This window comes from Falco biarmicus, chromosome 14 (assembly GCF_023638135.1).
Source record: "Falco biarmicus isolate bFalBia1 chromosome 14, bFalBia1.pri, whole genome shotgun sequence".
Taxonomy (NCBI): Eukaryota; Metazoa; Chordata; class Aves; order Falconiformes; family Falconidae; genus Falco; species Falco biarmicus.
In genome coordinates, this window is record NC_079301.1 from 20,695,712 (window position 1) to 20,711,512 (window position 15,801).

The 15,801-nt window shown below is 51.0% G+C and overlaps 1 protein-coding gene across 1 annotated transcript; it reads right to left on the reverse strand.

Annotated features, from left to right (window-relative positions):
- Window positions 1–1,578: 1,578 nt before the first annotated feature.
- On the reverse strand, window positions 1,579–13,692 carry FGF16 (fibroblast growth factor 16). Its single transcript, XM_056359876.1, has 3 exons — window positions 13,351–13,692; window positions 6,752–6,855; window positions 1,579–2,611 (listed from the first exon to the last, which is right to left on the reverse strand). Exons 1-3 carry the CDS (start codon window positions 13,625–13,627, stop codon window positions 2,366–2,368), a joined length of 627 nt encoding a protein of 208 aa, XP_056215851.1. The 5' UTR covers window positions 13,628–13,692; the 3' UTR covers window positions 1,579–2,365.
- Window positions 13,693–15,801: the final 2,109 nt, after the last annotated feature.

The following is a 15,801-nucleotide window of genomic DNA, read 5'->3' on the forward strand; positions in this document are numbered from 1 at the left end:
TCATGTCTGGATCGCTCAAGGTAAAGCTCCTGTAATCTCCCCGTTGCGATCCGCAGCCTGTCAGCTGGTGGCTGCTGGACCCACTGCGCCCGGCACGGAGTGGCTGGGGCACCGAAGGGTTGCGGCAGGGACGTGGAAGGTGGCAGACAGGGCAAGAGATAGCCAGGAGCAGAGCTGGGCACCAGGGCTGCTGCTCTGTTAGCAGCACAGCTCGTGAAGAAGTTGGTGAGGATCATCCCCAGGTCAGTGAAATCATCCTGGGAATTCACGGACTGAAGCTGGAGAAGCTGAGATTTTACCTCCACTGCTTTGCAAGGAGGCGGCTGAGAAACAACACTGTGAAAAATGCCGTTGTGATACAGAAAACCCCAACTCAAAGCCACTACATCTGTATCTGTATGTATTTTTGCATGCTCTGGAGAACCATGTTTCACACCAACCTCTCCTGTGCTGCAAAGTGCCTCTAGCAACTACATGCTCCTGCTCCCATCATGTGCGAAAAACCCTCTGCTGATCACAGGGGACAAAAAACAACCTGGGATCATTCCTGGAAGCTTCCCCTGCAGTTCTGACACCCCGGGCAGGCAGTGAGGGCAGATGTGCAGCACAAGCGTCACCGCAGCCGTGTTGGGGTGAGCTGCAGAGCAAAACCTCCAGCACAAGCAGCCCCAGCTCCCCGGCACAGCGCTGGCAGCAAGTGGACATGCGGGGCTGGCTCGGGGCTGCCGAAACGCTGGTGGGTTTGGCTGGGCCCAGCAAGAGGCAGGAGCTACCCTGCAGAGGAAAGGGGATGGGACTGTGTGACCAGGCAGCTTCTGCAGAGGACAATGCCACGCAGCCATGAACATCCAAGCACTGCCCACAGGGATGATTTTCATCCACAGTAATTGCTTGAAAATGAGGTGGGTTTAAAATTGCTTTTGCTCCACTTTTTCTTCACTGATTTTCCATCATGCTTCAGGTAAGTCTTGTGTGAGGTGTGGCAGTTTCATTGCAGGAACAACAGGGCCATCCAAACACTCAGCAGATGCTCCAAATGTTTCTCCGCTTGATTTTTGACCAGACAGTTAATCCACAGTGGCTGCATCACGTGCCGAAGCATCTCAGCTCCCAACGACCCAGCTCCCAACAAGAGCTGCACCGGTGCTTCCCAGGCTGGTGGGGCCACAGAGGCGAGGGAGAGCCCGAGGACGCCGGCGCTGCCTGCCCGGTTCCTCCCTTCGCAGCGATGGTGACGCTCACACAGGGCGAACCCATCCGATGGCTACAAAAGCTGAGCCGTGCTGGGTGCTGGTGTGGCCCCAGGACCTATTTTGTCCACACCAGACTAAAGGAGAAGCTGCATTTGCACTTCCTGGAAATGACGGTTCATTGGACACCCAACCGGTCATCTCAGTAGGGTCACGCTTCCAAGGTCCGTGCCAGGTATAATTTGTTGCCATCCTTGTACAAGAGTTTGAGGCTTAGGTAATTCAGCTTTACCATACAAAGACTTTTTAGAGGTCTTAATATTTATACTGATGGGGAAATACTGGGTTAATTGTTAAGAGTGCCAAAAAAAAGGGCTAGCAAGAAATCTACAATATAAAGACAATTTTATTGCCGATAAGCTCTTAAAACTCATTTTTTTTCCTGTTTCAGTAGGACCTTATTCTTCCTGATGAAAATCCGGTCATAGCATCTCTCATTAAAAATAAAATTATTTTGAAATAAATAAATATATAAAATAAATATCATATACATTTTATAAATAGTTTTGTCCTTATGCACAGTATCCATGCTTACATCTGAATAATGTTCCTCGTCCCATTCCCACCCCAACAGCAGGAAAAACCCCACGCATCAGGACCAGTCCACGTAGCATCATCCATGTAGCAAACTCCCAGGCTGCTGAAGCAGGGTACCATTCCAAAGGCTTTTTCTTAGCCAGTAACCATCCCGAGCTCAGCAGCAGCATCTGCAGCGGTTCTGTGGTCTTTTGTTTTCTTTCCTTCTCTTCATTTTTAGATTAATTTCCCCCTCCCCTCCCCCCCCCTCCCCGGTGATCAGGTTTGCTCGCCTGCTTGTTCCTTAAGCAACCATAACATCGAACATTCAGCCTCTCTTGTAGCAACCAGGTAAGGAAAGTGATTGAAAACGAAAGATTATATGTAAGGTTCCCTCCCTTCCCCTACCCCCACCCCATAAATAACCCAGGTTCGATATACGCTTGAAACAAGGAGGAACAGCAGTGTCTGAATTCAATGTAAGTGCTTTCCTATGTCATCTACGCTTACAGGAATGATGGAATGACTATTAATATAGTGCTCTGGGAAAAAGCTTGGGAGCCCAAGTATGTACACTGATGGGACAGCTGCAGGAAACATCACCTGTAGTGGAAGAGGTCTCTGTACATCGCAGGTATTTTGGCAGGGTCCACAGGCCGGGGTAAAAAATGAGTGAATTTCTGATGTCTCTTAGTCCTGTACCCTTCGCGGGGGGAGCCGTCCTTGTTGAGAGCCACGTAGTAATGCCTCTCCGAGTCGGGATGCTTGTAGAGGGTCGAGGCGTATGTGTTGTACCAGTTCTCTTCAAACTGTTCTCGGAAAACGCACTCCCGCGTGAGCTTCTTCTGCATGGGGCAGGCATGGGAGGGGAAGGAAAAGACATTTGTGTCAAAAATGAAAATAATAATAATAATCTTTTCATCTTTCCTTCAATGTATTTTCCTATCGTTTTCCCAGCTACTTTCTCCTGGCTCCCCTGAGGACTGCGCTGCCGGCGATGTTTCCCCTGGGTGAGAGCTGGAAATGGGCACAAGCCAAACAAGCCAGGACCCAAAGACCTCTGCAGCTGGAGGAGGAGGGAGACAAAAGGAGGAGGGGCAGGTGGGTGTGCATTTTGCAAAGGTGCTCCATAAAAAAACAAAACAGGGCCGTAGCAGAACTCCAAACCTGAGAGCCAGGTCTCTGTGACCAGGGAGCCAGTTTTGAGCTTGCTGGGGTGGCCGTGCTGCCTGGCAGGGCCGGTCCTCTGCAGGGGCTGCCCACCACGGCCGTGTCCCCCGGCACCGCACACACCCCAAAAACGCTCCCCTGGGTAAAAGGCCACCCCGGGAGAAGCGGGCAGCGCATCTGAAGGGTTTGAACAGGAGCAAGCGCCGCTTTGAAAGTTGAAGGTGCGCAACAGTACACACTGCAATGGGAATGAAAGCATTCCTCAGGCCTTTCATCTTCTGAAGCGCCAGAGAGCTGTGATGTGAGGCCATAACAAGACCCGGGGAGGTCTGGATGGGGATGTCTAACCCCGGGGAAGATTTACAGCGGCGATAGGTGATGTGGCGAGTGTGCGCCAGCCCACGGCCAGTGCATCCTGCGCCGGGCCGGGGAGATGGATGGCACCGGTGTCACCTGGCCACAACCAGCCTTTCCCTCCAGCCCTTACAGCCAGCGCCTGATGATGGCTTTTCAGTTCACGTCCATCGCCCCTTCCCTGTCCTCCCACCTGCCCCGTGCCAGCTGCAGGGACGTGCCCAGCCACAGCGAGGAGCGGGGTTGTCCCCCCACCCCACGGGGACATGGGTGGCTTTGCCAGAGCCGCCGTGCTGTGTCACAGAGGGACCCACCATCCCGCCCCATCCCAGGGGGACGTGGGAGTGCTTTCAGGTGAAAGGCAGTCTGCAAACGTAGGATGCTATACTATTACAAACACCGTACCTACACTGTAAACTACTCAGGTAGGGAATGCGTCTTATCTGCGGCACACAGAGTGGGAAGTAAATGTTATCGCCTGCAGTAGATGTTTTGTAATATGACCCAGGAGCTCACCTGTGCTCAGAACCTGTTTTGAATATTTTGCTGCTAATTAAATCAACCCTGAGGTGTGTTGTGAGCCCTCCAAAAGCCTACGCCACAGCCCTTGCCATCTGAGGCCTAGGGAACCGGGGGTTTGTCTTCCCAGATCCATCAATAAACACAGACTCCGATTTCTTTCCCCTCCCCTAGGATGCCATCCGCTCTGAATACGTTAGAAACTGCTGACTGGCTGAACTCGTGCGCTGCTGCTTTGCCCCAGTTTACCCGCTCTTCGCTGCGCTGTTTGGAGGTCCAGTGTCTGTGGAAAACCTTTGGTGAGTTTGGGGTGACTGCAAGGTGCGCTTGATTTCTTTCCAAGCCCCGGGATGTCTCCACTGAGCCTGATGCCGTATAGGCAGCGTGCAAGGTGCTGCCTGCGACTTTTGCTGCCCTAAGTATTAGTTGCGTTTACTGAAATCAGTGGAAAACTTCACAGAACCGTTGGCACAAGGTTAACAGGGGCAGGCAGAAAAGCTGTCTGTCCTGAGGGGACTCCACGTGTCGCCATGGGGATGGCTGGCTCGGGCTATACGCAGATATAACACACAGTCCAGGCAAAACTGGTACAGAGGGAAATAATAAACTTGCCGAAAATTTAAAAATACCGCTGCACTGTAATCTCCTAAAATACCATTGTAATGCTAATGCTGTTGTTAGGCACTGTTTTATGGACCTTTAATTAAGAATACTGTAGTGGCTTTCAATTTTGAAAAGCCATCATTTTAAAATCATCAGATTTTAAACCTCCGGGGTTATTTGGGGACCTGGCTCGTGACTTCTGCACAGTTTGGATCAGCAGTCTGACAGTGTCCCATCAGCGTATCGTCTGGTGAACAAGACACAATGACAGAGAGGAAACTCTCTAGATTATGTCTTCAGGCCAATTCTGTTTCCAGATGAAGTGTTGCAAAATGTTAGCCTATTTTTGTTGCTGCATCGTAACGGGAACACAGGCCCTAGAATTTAATTAACCCATCATGAAACTGTTGATTCATAATCAGAGCTGCAGGGTTTGAAAGCACAGAAGGGAATGTGCAGGCTTCTGTCCTCCTTTCCAGCAGGCACAAGGAAAAGCTGTCACTCCAGGAGCTGCTGAGCAGCACCAGGGTTTGACAGAGGAGATGCTGCTGCACACGCGGAGGCTCCAGCCCTGCCTTCTGAAGTGTGCTTTAAGGTTTTTTGTGTTTTATGGAATCCTGGTGATTTTACTTTTTATATACCTTGCACATTTGTAATTTAACTGCTGTCTCCATAGTAGATGTTATTACAGAAATGAAGTGGAAAAAGAGCAGATCTCGCTGCATGCTGCTGTTTGATTATCTCATATAAACATGAGTAACTGCATCTTAAATAGTGAAAGGGTCTGTGGCAGTCTCAGATGGGAATGGGAGGAAAAAAAGATGGAAACTCGTGGTTTACTTTTACTGTTTGCTAAGCAAAGGTTTTCTGAAGGCTTCTGGATATGCAGAGTACACAAGTTTAAACCTCTACACAATGAGATTGATCTGATTTGGTTAGAGGGAGTATGTGCCTTCCACTTTGGTTTAAAACTGCTTTATTTTATTGCATTTTAAATTTACTGTGATCCATCCTTAAAAATGAGGATCCTCACGTAGGGTAGTGCTGTGATCTAGAAAGAGGCATTAAAAAAACCACAACAAAACCCACACGTGATGGGTTGAATTAAAGGCAACAGGGCATCTGAAGAAAAAGCACCAGTGACATGCAGCAGCTACAGAAAAGGAAACTTAAACATGGCTATCTAAAATGCAATTAATTTTTCCAAATAGAAGTGATTCTTCTAGCTAACTAGAAATAACTGTTTTGTAAGGAGCTGAGTTAAATAATTAGGGATTGGGTTAAATTAACCTGTGGAAAGCACCTCTGCCGAGTTGTTAAGACCTGACATTTTGACTGCAAGTCTTAACACTTAATAAAATAAGAAAGACGCAGAGGAGAGCTCAGCTCTGTTCGGGTTGATGGAGACTTTTCCAGTGATGCCAAGGCTCCTCAGAGCACCCCTTCCCCGCAGTCCCAGCTGAGCTTTGCAGAAGCGGTCGCTATGCGTGCGGGTGTTTCATCCAGCAAAACCCTGATGTACGCTCTCATTTTGGGTCTGGCTCATCAGAGCACCTGCCCATGTTCAAAGTGGTTTACAGGGTGCTCAGGTTCAGTAATGCTGGGCAGAAAAGCAGCGAGGTGGACCTGAGCTGCTCCTTGGCTGCGGCAGTGCAACCTGCACAGGGTAAGGCAGAATCTGCTATGGGTGATGTCAGGAAGAGTTTATGGGTTTTCAAGAGTTTGTGTGGAGTGAAAAACTCACAAGGAGTTTACATTTGTTTTTGGCAAAAGATGGAAAAGTTTAGTCCGAAAAGGGCACTTCTAGAAAATTATGAGCAGCTCCCCTAAACTCCTAAAAGGAGTTGTAGAGAATGTTATAATAAAATAACACTCAGACCACAACTTCAGCTTCTGTTAGTTAAAGAGCTGTAATAGAAATATAACATCTGCAGGTAGGTGCAGATCCTGACCACGCAGAGAGTACAACTGATGTGTATTACTCAGGCAGTGAAAACATACAAGCAGCCCCCAGGTTTATGCTAAATTCTCCCACGCAGCCTCACGGTTTCTGAAAGGTAAAACCTCGCTGAGCCCCTGCAGCTCCCCAGGCACTGCCCCAGGGGCTGGGCACCACCGTGGGATCTTGCCACATGAGCGAATCTTCCCTCCACAACCCTATTTCAAAATACCGTTGGTGTTAGAACAACAGTGGCATCACGGGTAGGCTGGGGGCACGTGGAACCCAGGGGCTTCCGAGGCCTGTGACAGACACAGCTTGTGGCACCGATGAGGCCCCGCAGCCTGTACGGCTGTGTATGTTACACGGTGTTGTAACCAGCACAAAACCTTCAACTTACCGACCCATACAGCTCGCCTCTCTCATTCATGCCGAGGTAGAGTCCTGAGTCCACCCCACGGATGCTCACCAGCCCCACTGCCAGGCTAATAAACTCCAAAATCCCTGAAAGAGAAAAGAAGTCCAAATTATACAGAGAATAAAATCAACACCAGGCTCCCGTGTCAAATGCCTAACAGCCTTTCCCAACCTTTGCAGAGCTTCCTACAGACCCCGTTTTCCTAGTTTGTAATGACACAGTTCTTGAATCTGTAGACCCACATGCGTGCAATCTTCCAGGTTCACTCTAGGCTTCTCCCCTGCACTGCAAATTTGACATGCCCAAGAGGAATTACCTTTGCTAATGAGAAAAGGTTTGTTAGGTTTTCTTCTTTTCATTTTGGTTTTGTTTTGTTTTTTTTTTTTCCCTAGTTATTACCAAGAAGACAGATGTAGAAACTTGTGCCTAGCCCACTAGAAATTTCAGAACGCTGCTACCATGCTGGGTTTTACTCTTCACCAAAAGGAGAATGATTTTTGTCACCGTGGGGCTTCTGGTTTGAGGTGATAGTCCCACATGTTTTAAAGTGATCAGTTCAATAATATATTATTGAAAAATACATTATTGAGTAATATATTATTCAAAAATAAGTAAAAAGCTCTAGAAGAGACGTCTGTGAGGGCCATCTTCACCCTGGCACTCCAGTGGGGTACTTGCCACCCCCATAAGCTGCAGGGATAAAATCCACCTTCAAATACATGGAGGTAGAAATGCATCCTCCTCTGCAGCCTTCGGAACCAGGGAGCCGCTGGTGTTTCCTCCAGAAGGAGCTCCTTCCTTACTGCCAGAAACCCCCTCCTGCCCCTTGTGTCCTGCTGCCTGCCCCAGCCTCGTGCCAGCCCCTTCCCGGCCCAGCAGTACCTGCCCTAGCCATCTCCAGCCCTGCGAGAGCAACCATTGTACCCGTGGGCTTCAGCCTACAACGATGGTGTCAGATGCTTTAAGTAATGAGGGGCAGCCTCATTTCCTCTGGCAAAGAAATGAGCGGGGTCTGCTGTGCTGCCTGCCGCAACTCCGCTGCCGGTAAAGGGGGATGGCAGCTGTTCTGGTGGAGGAAAGACTTGTAACAGGAGAACCCTCGGTGAAACGCTTAAAAACAAACAGCCCCCAAGTAGGTGCATTTTTAACTGGTCTGAACAAAGCCAACGTTGCAAGTGATGGAGACCTTCAAACTTCACAGGAAAACCTCCTGAAGGCGTTAGTGGGACCGTGTTAGACTGTAGATATCACACGCTCCCTAGCTAGAGGTCATGGGCAGTCTTTGCCTGTGTCCGGTGCTGAATTAATTAACTGGGAGGTAGCAGCAGAGGAAGGATGGTTTTCACCATCCCATCTAGTGACTGGGCAAGATGTCTCCATTGACAGGCAGACCAAGTTGCTCTAACCTTTAGTGTGGCTCCAGGTCTCTTAATATAGCTCCCCAAACGTCCAGTCCTGAGCAATTGCCGCTCTGATCAAGTTACCTCCCAGAGCTCCTCTTAAAAGTATGCCTCGAGTCTAAAATCCCCGCGTGACGAGCGGCCACCTGAGCCAGCTGACTTCAGCGGCAGTCGCAGCTCCCCATCACCCCTCAGCTTGGGGCATGTATCGTCTTCTCGGCCAGGCACGGGTGTGATCTCAGACGATAACTGCATCACCACCTAAATATAGGACAGACCAGACGGCGATGGACACCTCTGCCCCCCTTCGCTCAACGCAGACTCATCACCCAGATGCAGGCAGCTACACTGGGTGCAAGAATTAGTCTTCCTGCCTTATATCAGACTTTCTGTCCCCTTTTTCCCTGCCTACTCTGGGGCCTGTGCATCGAATCCAGCCCTCCCTGCAGCGAGCAGGTGCTGGGGTGGAGGGAGATGAAATATGGGTTTGGCAGCAGCAATTCCTCAAAACAAACAGGGAAGCAAATGACAGAAAACATGCTTTATGGACCAGTGCAGACATTTTCCAGGCTGAAATATGCCCAGCTACACTCCCCGGCCTGGGGACACATACTGCCTTCTGAAATGCCAGGAGCAAGCAGGGAAGGCAGCCTTCCCAAGCCAGGCAGGCAAACCAGGACCCTGGCTCTGCTCGCTCCCTGGTAGTTATCGTGGTTTCCTATATGAAAAGAAGAACGAAGAGGGAGGGAAGAGGTGCAGGATGAGGGGTGGTCTTCTGCCTCTGCTACCCACCGGTTCTGACATGTGGAGGGAGTTACTGAACTGCTGTGTGCTTCCGTTTCTGCATCTGCGGGACAGAAACGATGACAGCCAATGTTTGAAAAGGAGAGAGTGAAGGAAGAGTGTCAACAACTAGAGAGAGTGTAAACAGTAATAGGGGGGAAAAGAGTACAGGGATACCCAGAAACGGAGTCATCTTTCCCAGACTGGAGACAAGTGGATGTTCAAGCAAAAAATATCTGACAGCTGGAGAACAGTAGGTACAGTAGGAGACCTTCCTGTAGGTACAAACACAGTCCGCAGCAACGGAGATTTTTTAAAAAATTTGTCTTTTGTCACCCCTGGGAAGCAGAAAACCACTGCTCGTCCCACTTCAAAACCAAGGGATATCTGAGGCAGGGAAACCAAGAGCTTTTCTTGAGTATGCCCACAAGCACGCTCTGTACGTGGCACGTGAACCCAGGTCTCCAAACCTGGAGCAACCCAGGAACAGCATTAGCCTCTTCCCTCTCTGAGTGGCTGGGTGAGACACCCCTCAGCTGGTGCAGATTGGGGAAATGCTTGCTGGTTTTGCAAATTACATTTCTTCAAGGTGTGCCTACAACAGTCCCTTCTGACAGTGTCCCTTGCAATGTTCCCCTTTTCTGATCCTTGAGTGGCACTTAGAGCTGTGCACGGAAGACAACTATGTTGAAACAGCATTAAGAACGTAACTTAAACCCACAAAAGTCAGGAGACAGAGTGAAGGCTGAAAAAATGTGGGCGGATATCCATCCTGTCCTTAACTCACTCCAATTGCTAGACAAAATTGCAGCTTCGTACATGTGATCTCCAGCAGCACAGGGAGTGGCCACTGGGGCCAGCTCAAGAATTTTCTTTCCAATTGTAGCGGTGTGTTTTTGTGGTAGAACATGCTTCTTTTCTTTTCTCTTTTCTTTTCTTTCCTTTTTCTCCCCCCCCACCCCCCGCACCCCAGACTTGCCTTTTTTTTTTTTTCTCGCTTTGACTTTTCATTCTCTTTGCTCCTTGAGCCTTTCTCGATAATATTTGGAGAGGTTTGATTAAGACTCTGCCTGGATTCATTTACCACCAAAGCACTGAATAATCTCCCCAGCTTTGCCGTGGCTGGACCCGCACGCTCTCGCCTTACTATAAACCATCCCTCAAAGAACAATTCAGCTCCTTGCACCTGTCTCTTCTTACATGACTACATTCAGGAGCAGGGCACAGAAACATCAGATGTTGTATTAATGGCTACAAATCTAAAGCTTCGGCTAAAAACCTCAACAACTGTTCAGCAACAGGTGCACTACAGTCAAAACCCACAGCAAAACTTTTTCTGAGGTTTCACCAGCTTCTTAGCAGACTGTGTTACAGATCCATTAGCAGATTCGTACCTGAGAAGAGCTTCATTCGCTGCCTTTATTAGTCTGCAGTACAAACTCAAGGCCTTTTTCTCTCCTCTACTGCAGTTAAGTGACACCAGGGGTGCTACTCTTGTTCAATGCTGCTGTAAAACAGACACGAGGCAGAAAAGGAGCAGTTCCTCCTGGCAGATATTCTCGTGGTGGATTCGTCTGGGTTTCATTCTGAGAAGGATTCTCACAGGGGCACTATTGTCAGTCCAACCCCCCCCCCAGACTTTGACCATCCTTTATTTCTTTGTATGGGAAGGTTCTCAGCGGATGCAGTGAGAACAGATACAGTCTTCAAAACACTTAGATATTCTTTCTGGGATAACTTAGGCAGAGCTGCGGTTTCAGAGAGTGAATTTGGGCACTTCTCTGTTGTGAGAATGAGCTTTCTTCCAACGATCCCAGAGGGCTTCACCAAATTTTGCACTAAGCCTCCTTCCAGAAAAAACAAGCTGTGCCCCATTGTTCTTACATGAATCTGTATTTTTACAAGTATAAAATAACGCGTTCCAGAAGACAGGTGGGATTTAGGAACGCTCCAGTCCTCAACAGATGAGAGGGAATAGTTAACTGTGATTGCACAGGCAGTATGGGTAGATGCTGCTGTTATGTCCCCTGTGTCCTATGGTCACATCCACTGAATGCTGTGGTACAAAAGAATCCCTCCCTTTAACCCTTGCCGTTTGGACCTTGGTACTGTGTTCTGCATCAGTGGGCTCTTTGGCTCTTTATCATCCTCTCATGAGGACTTGGATGTCTTGCACATCTGGTAGCCTTTGGGATGGCTGTGCATGGGAGGGTGCAGATACTGTCCATCTTTCCCTGAACCCCTTCTAGTATTAAGAAATACAGATGCAAAGTCTGGTTCTACCCTACATCCCATCTGCAGCTGGATGCGTGACCCTGCTGCGGTGTCGCAGCCATCCATGGAGCACATTAATTACCTGCTCATGGTATCAGGGAGCACCTTCCAGCCATGTGGGCTTGATCCCCCAAACCACCATACTGGATTTCTAAGTATTTCCCCAGATGCCACTAGATTTAAGGCAGCTTTAAACCGCTAGCCTGAAACTCTTGCTGAGCTCTGTATCCCTCGCCACAGTTTTGTAGTCCCCCAGAATCGCTCAGGCTGCCTATTTCTGTAATAAGTTACTTCTTCCTGACTGCTGCATGCAAAATTTAGGAATGCATTGATACATGACATCCTAATACGAACCATACCAGTAACACTGGAATTTAAATATTCATGGCTACTGAATGCAGATGGTGAATACTGTGTGCCAATATGTTATTGCTTTGAGTCTCTGCTGAAGCCAGGTTTAGTCCAACTTTATCTGAACACAAGGATTCCAGTCTAATCCTTTGGGGCTTTGTCTTGCAATTACAACAAATAACTATTTATTTTACACTGCCTCTGGGAAAACCCTGAAGCAGAAAACTGTAATATTTTATATCTGAAGTCTGGTCTAGTTTACGTAGCTGGATGCTGACTGCTAAAACACTTAGGGAATGCCAATGCTTGGATTTATTGAATGCACTGTGCGACTTAAGCTTAAGCGTGCAAAATTCATGAAAAATTGTAGCCCCTTTAACGCCTTTTTCCAAAGTTTGTGGAAATACACTTATTTTACTCAATCTTTATAAAAATGGAAATAAGACAAATGCTGCCATTTGAAACTGGCTGTTTACTTGCATAAAGATAAGTAAAAAGAACCGATAGAAATACTACGTGGCAGATTGAACTAAAACCAAACAGATGCAAGGGGTTTGCTTTCAGTTTCTTTTAATGTGGAAACCCATCACATATTGCAGCATGAAAGGTTAAGAGATGCGTGTCTTTCGGGAGGTAATTAACGAACGTGTACCCCACAAGCCTATTAGTACCTGGCTCTGACCTGTGGGTTATGACTTTCTTGTTGATTTAGGCAGGGACATGCTATGCACACACCTGGTGTTTATGGAAAGCGCTGCACTGAGATAAGCTTCTCCAATTGTTCTAAAAACCTGCCTTACACTACCAACGCCAGCAGCAGTGGTGGCGTTCCTTACGTATCAGAAAGGACTGGCTGCAAACAAGTAAAGGAAAAAAAAAATAAAAAATTCCTGTCACTGAGGAGTTAAATCATTTGAAAACTGTAAAAAAAGTCTTGCGAGCACTTCTTGCAACCTGTTGACAACATAGCTGAGATCACTGGCATGGGACTTGTTGATAGCTTACACAGACACCTGCACTAGATGCTGAAGTAGCGGGAATTTTTCTTAGCTGTGCTCAAACTTACTGTACTTCTTCGCCTGTGGCTTGGGATGCATTTTTTGAAGATTACATATAGTCTCATTAGAGATCCCTGCTCTTGTGTGACTCTGATACAGGCGTTGCAGTCTTCCAGCTGTATACCGGGCATCAAGGTAAAATCCACGGCGCTCTGCCTATTGTTCTTCTCCTTTCTTTCGGAGGTTTCCCTTCAGCTTCCCCTTTCCTTTCCAACAGCCTCCCCAACCCGAGCTGCTGACACCCATCCAGCCAACCGATCCCTGCCCGCTTTGGGGAAGACACTCTTCTAATGAAATTCAGGCAAGTAAAAGAAATCAGCTCACACATATCTGTGAAGGCTAAAAGAAAAGGAGGGGAGAAAAAAAAACAACAAACCAACCAAAAAACCAAAAAGCTGGGAATTTCTTTTTCCAGCTGCTCTCTCTTTTGCTTCCCTCACCGCTAACTTCAGAGGCACAGCAAGAGCTGCCATGTGTCCCCCCCTTTTTTCTAATTTTTTTTTTCCCCCGTCTTGCTAAGGCACGTTTTTGTGCACCTGCAAAGGGCTGAGCGCCGGGAGAGTAGGAAATTGGAAATAAAAACTCCCGCATTGCTACGGAGTGAGCACATTTGTTTAGGAGTCTAATTATATCCGTCCCGGGATGATTTATATTAGCGGGGTAATTAGTTCTGTACGCGGGGCACCTGCTGCCGGCCCCCCCGCCGCCCCCTTACCGAAGCGGCTGTGGTCCTGCCGGGTGCCCTGCACCGTGCCGTTGGGGAAGATCTCCAGGTGGAAGCCGGTGCGGCAGTAGAGCTGCCGCCGCCGCAGGATGCCCTTGAGGTGAGCGAAGTCGGTGGGGGAGCCCCGCTGCAGCCGCCCCTCGATCTGCCCCAGGCGCTCGTTGAGGAAGCCGGGGGAATCGGCGAGGGGCAGCCCGGCGCCCAGCGCGGGGGGGAAGCCGTGCAGGTCGGGGTCCAGCGCGCCCAGGAAGCCGCCCACCTCGGCCATGGGGCCGGGGGCCGCCGGCGGGCGTGCGGGGGGCGCGGCGCGGCGCGGAGCGGCCCCTCAGAGCGCGGGCTGCGGCCGCCCGGCCCCGCGCTGCCGGCCCCGGCGCGGCCCCGCGCTGCCCGCGCCTCCCATAGCTGGATGTGTCCCGCGCTCGGATGCAAACTGCACTTTATATACGTACACACTCCCCTTACATTGACATATTGGATATTTAAATGTAAGCCACACCTCACTGGCATCCCCTTTGGCTATTGCTTTTCTTCCCCCCCCCCCCCCTTCTTCTCTGATCCATTTGGCTCTTTTTATTATTTTTTTTTGAAAGGAAAAAAAAAAAAGGCAGCTTCACTCCCTCTTTTATTATAAAAAAAAAAAAATGGCAGGAAAAAGCTACACATCGCAGTGAGGCATAACAGCTCTTGGCAGGGCCCCGCGAAGCCGCCGATGAAATCATGGAGCCCCCGCACGCAGCCGGGGATGCGGCGCAGCGCGGCCGGCCCTTGCCGCTCCCGCCCCGGCTCCGCCGGCAGCCTCCGGCCCCCTCCCGGCCCTCCGCGGCGGTCCCCCCGCAGCCGCGTCCCGCACAGCCGGCCCGGAGGCGGCGGGTCGGCCCGGCTCGGCCAGGGCCGGCGGGTCTTGTCAGGGCCCCCCACACCCCCCCCAAACCGGGCCACGGTGGAAAAAATAACACGTGAGGAGAGGGCTCGAGACGCGTTTTTCAGATTAATGTGTAAAAACTGAAAGCGATCTTTTTGAAAAGCGATCCCGCGGGCTTTACGGCCGGGTTTACAGGCGGCGGGAGGTGAGGGGAGGGCGAGCTGCGCTGCCCGGCCCCGCCGCAGGCTCCCTCCCCACCTTCCCCATGTTGGAAACAGGTGTTTCCGCGTTCTTCCCGGCCCGCCGACACCGTATCTGTAACGGCAGCTGCCGGCCGCGCTGCAGCCAGACGGAGCCGGGCCCGGGGAGACGGGCGGGGGGGGCGCAGACACAGACACCGGCGGGCCCGGGAGGGAGGGAAGGGCCCGCGCCGCCGCCCCCGGTGCCCCGACCGCCCCCTCGGCGGCCGCCCTGCCCGCTAGGCGGCGCTGCTGCTCGCGCCACTGCCGCCGCGCCTGCCCCGCCGGCCTGGGGTGCTGGGGGGGCCGCCGCTTCTGCCGCCGGCGGGGGGCTGAGCTGGCCGCCGGGGACTGCGCGGTCCGACTGGGCTTTCCTGTCCCTGAAGTGTGGTGTCGCCCACGTCCTTCTCCGTGCCCCTCCGGGGGCTAGAGACAACCGCAGACAATTCGCCAAAATTGACCCCAAGCAACCAGCCCGATCTGCTGCTGGAGACGCCCTCTGGCCGGAGCGGCTCCTCCGGGGGCATCAGCCTCCGCAGCTGAGGTATGGGTCGTGCCCCCCTCAGCAGGTTTCCTGCAAGGTGTATCGCCATAGTAGGTCTCATCTCTGCAGGGTCTCTCCCCTCATAGTGGGTATGTCCTCAGCAGGTCTCCCCTCAGCAAATCTACCCCATGGCGGGCATTCCCTCAAGGAGTCTCTCCTGCTCAGCAGGTCTCTCCCCTCAGAGTCTACCCCTCAGCAAGTCTTCTCTCAGCAGATCTCCCCTCAGCAGGTCTACCCCATGGTCTGTATCCACTCAGTGGGTCTCTTCCCTCAGCAAGTCTACCCCATGGTGGCTATCCCCTCAGACAGTCTCTCCTCCTCAGCAGATCTCTCCCCGTCAGCCGGTCTCTTCCCTCAGCAAGTCTACCCCATAGTGGATATCCCCTCAGCAGGTCTCTCCCCACCAGCAGGTCTCTTCCCTCAGCAAGACTACCTCATGGTGGGCATCCCCTCAGAGAGTCTGTCCCCCACAGCAGGTCTCTTCCTTCAGCAGATCTCCCCTCAGCAAGTCTACGCCATGGTGGGTATCCCCTCAGAGCCTCTTCCCTCAGCAGGTCTACCCCATGGTGGGTATCCCCTCAGTGGGTCTCTCCCCTCAGAGAGCCTCCCCCTCGACAGATCTCTCCCCACCAGCAGGTCTCTTCCCTCAGCAAGACTACCCCATGGTGGGCATCCCCTCAGACAGTCTCTCCCTAAGGCAGGTCTCCCACCTGGTGGGTATCCCCTCAGCAGGCCTCTCCCATCACAGAGTCTCTCCCCCACAGTGGGTCTGTGCCATCAGGAGGTCTTGCCCCACA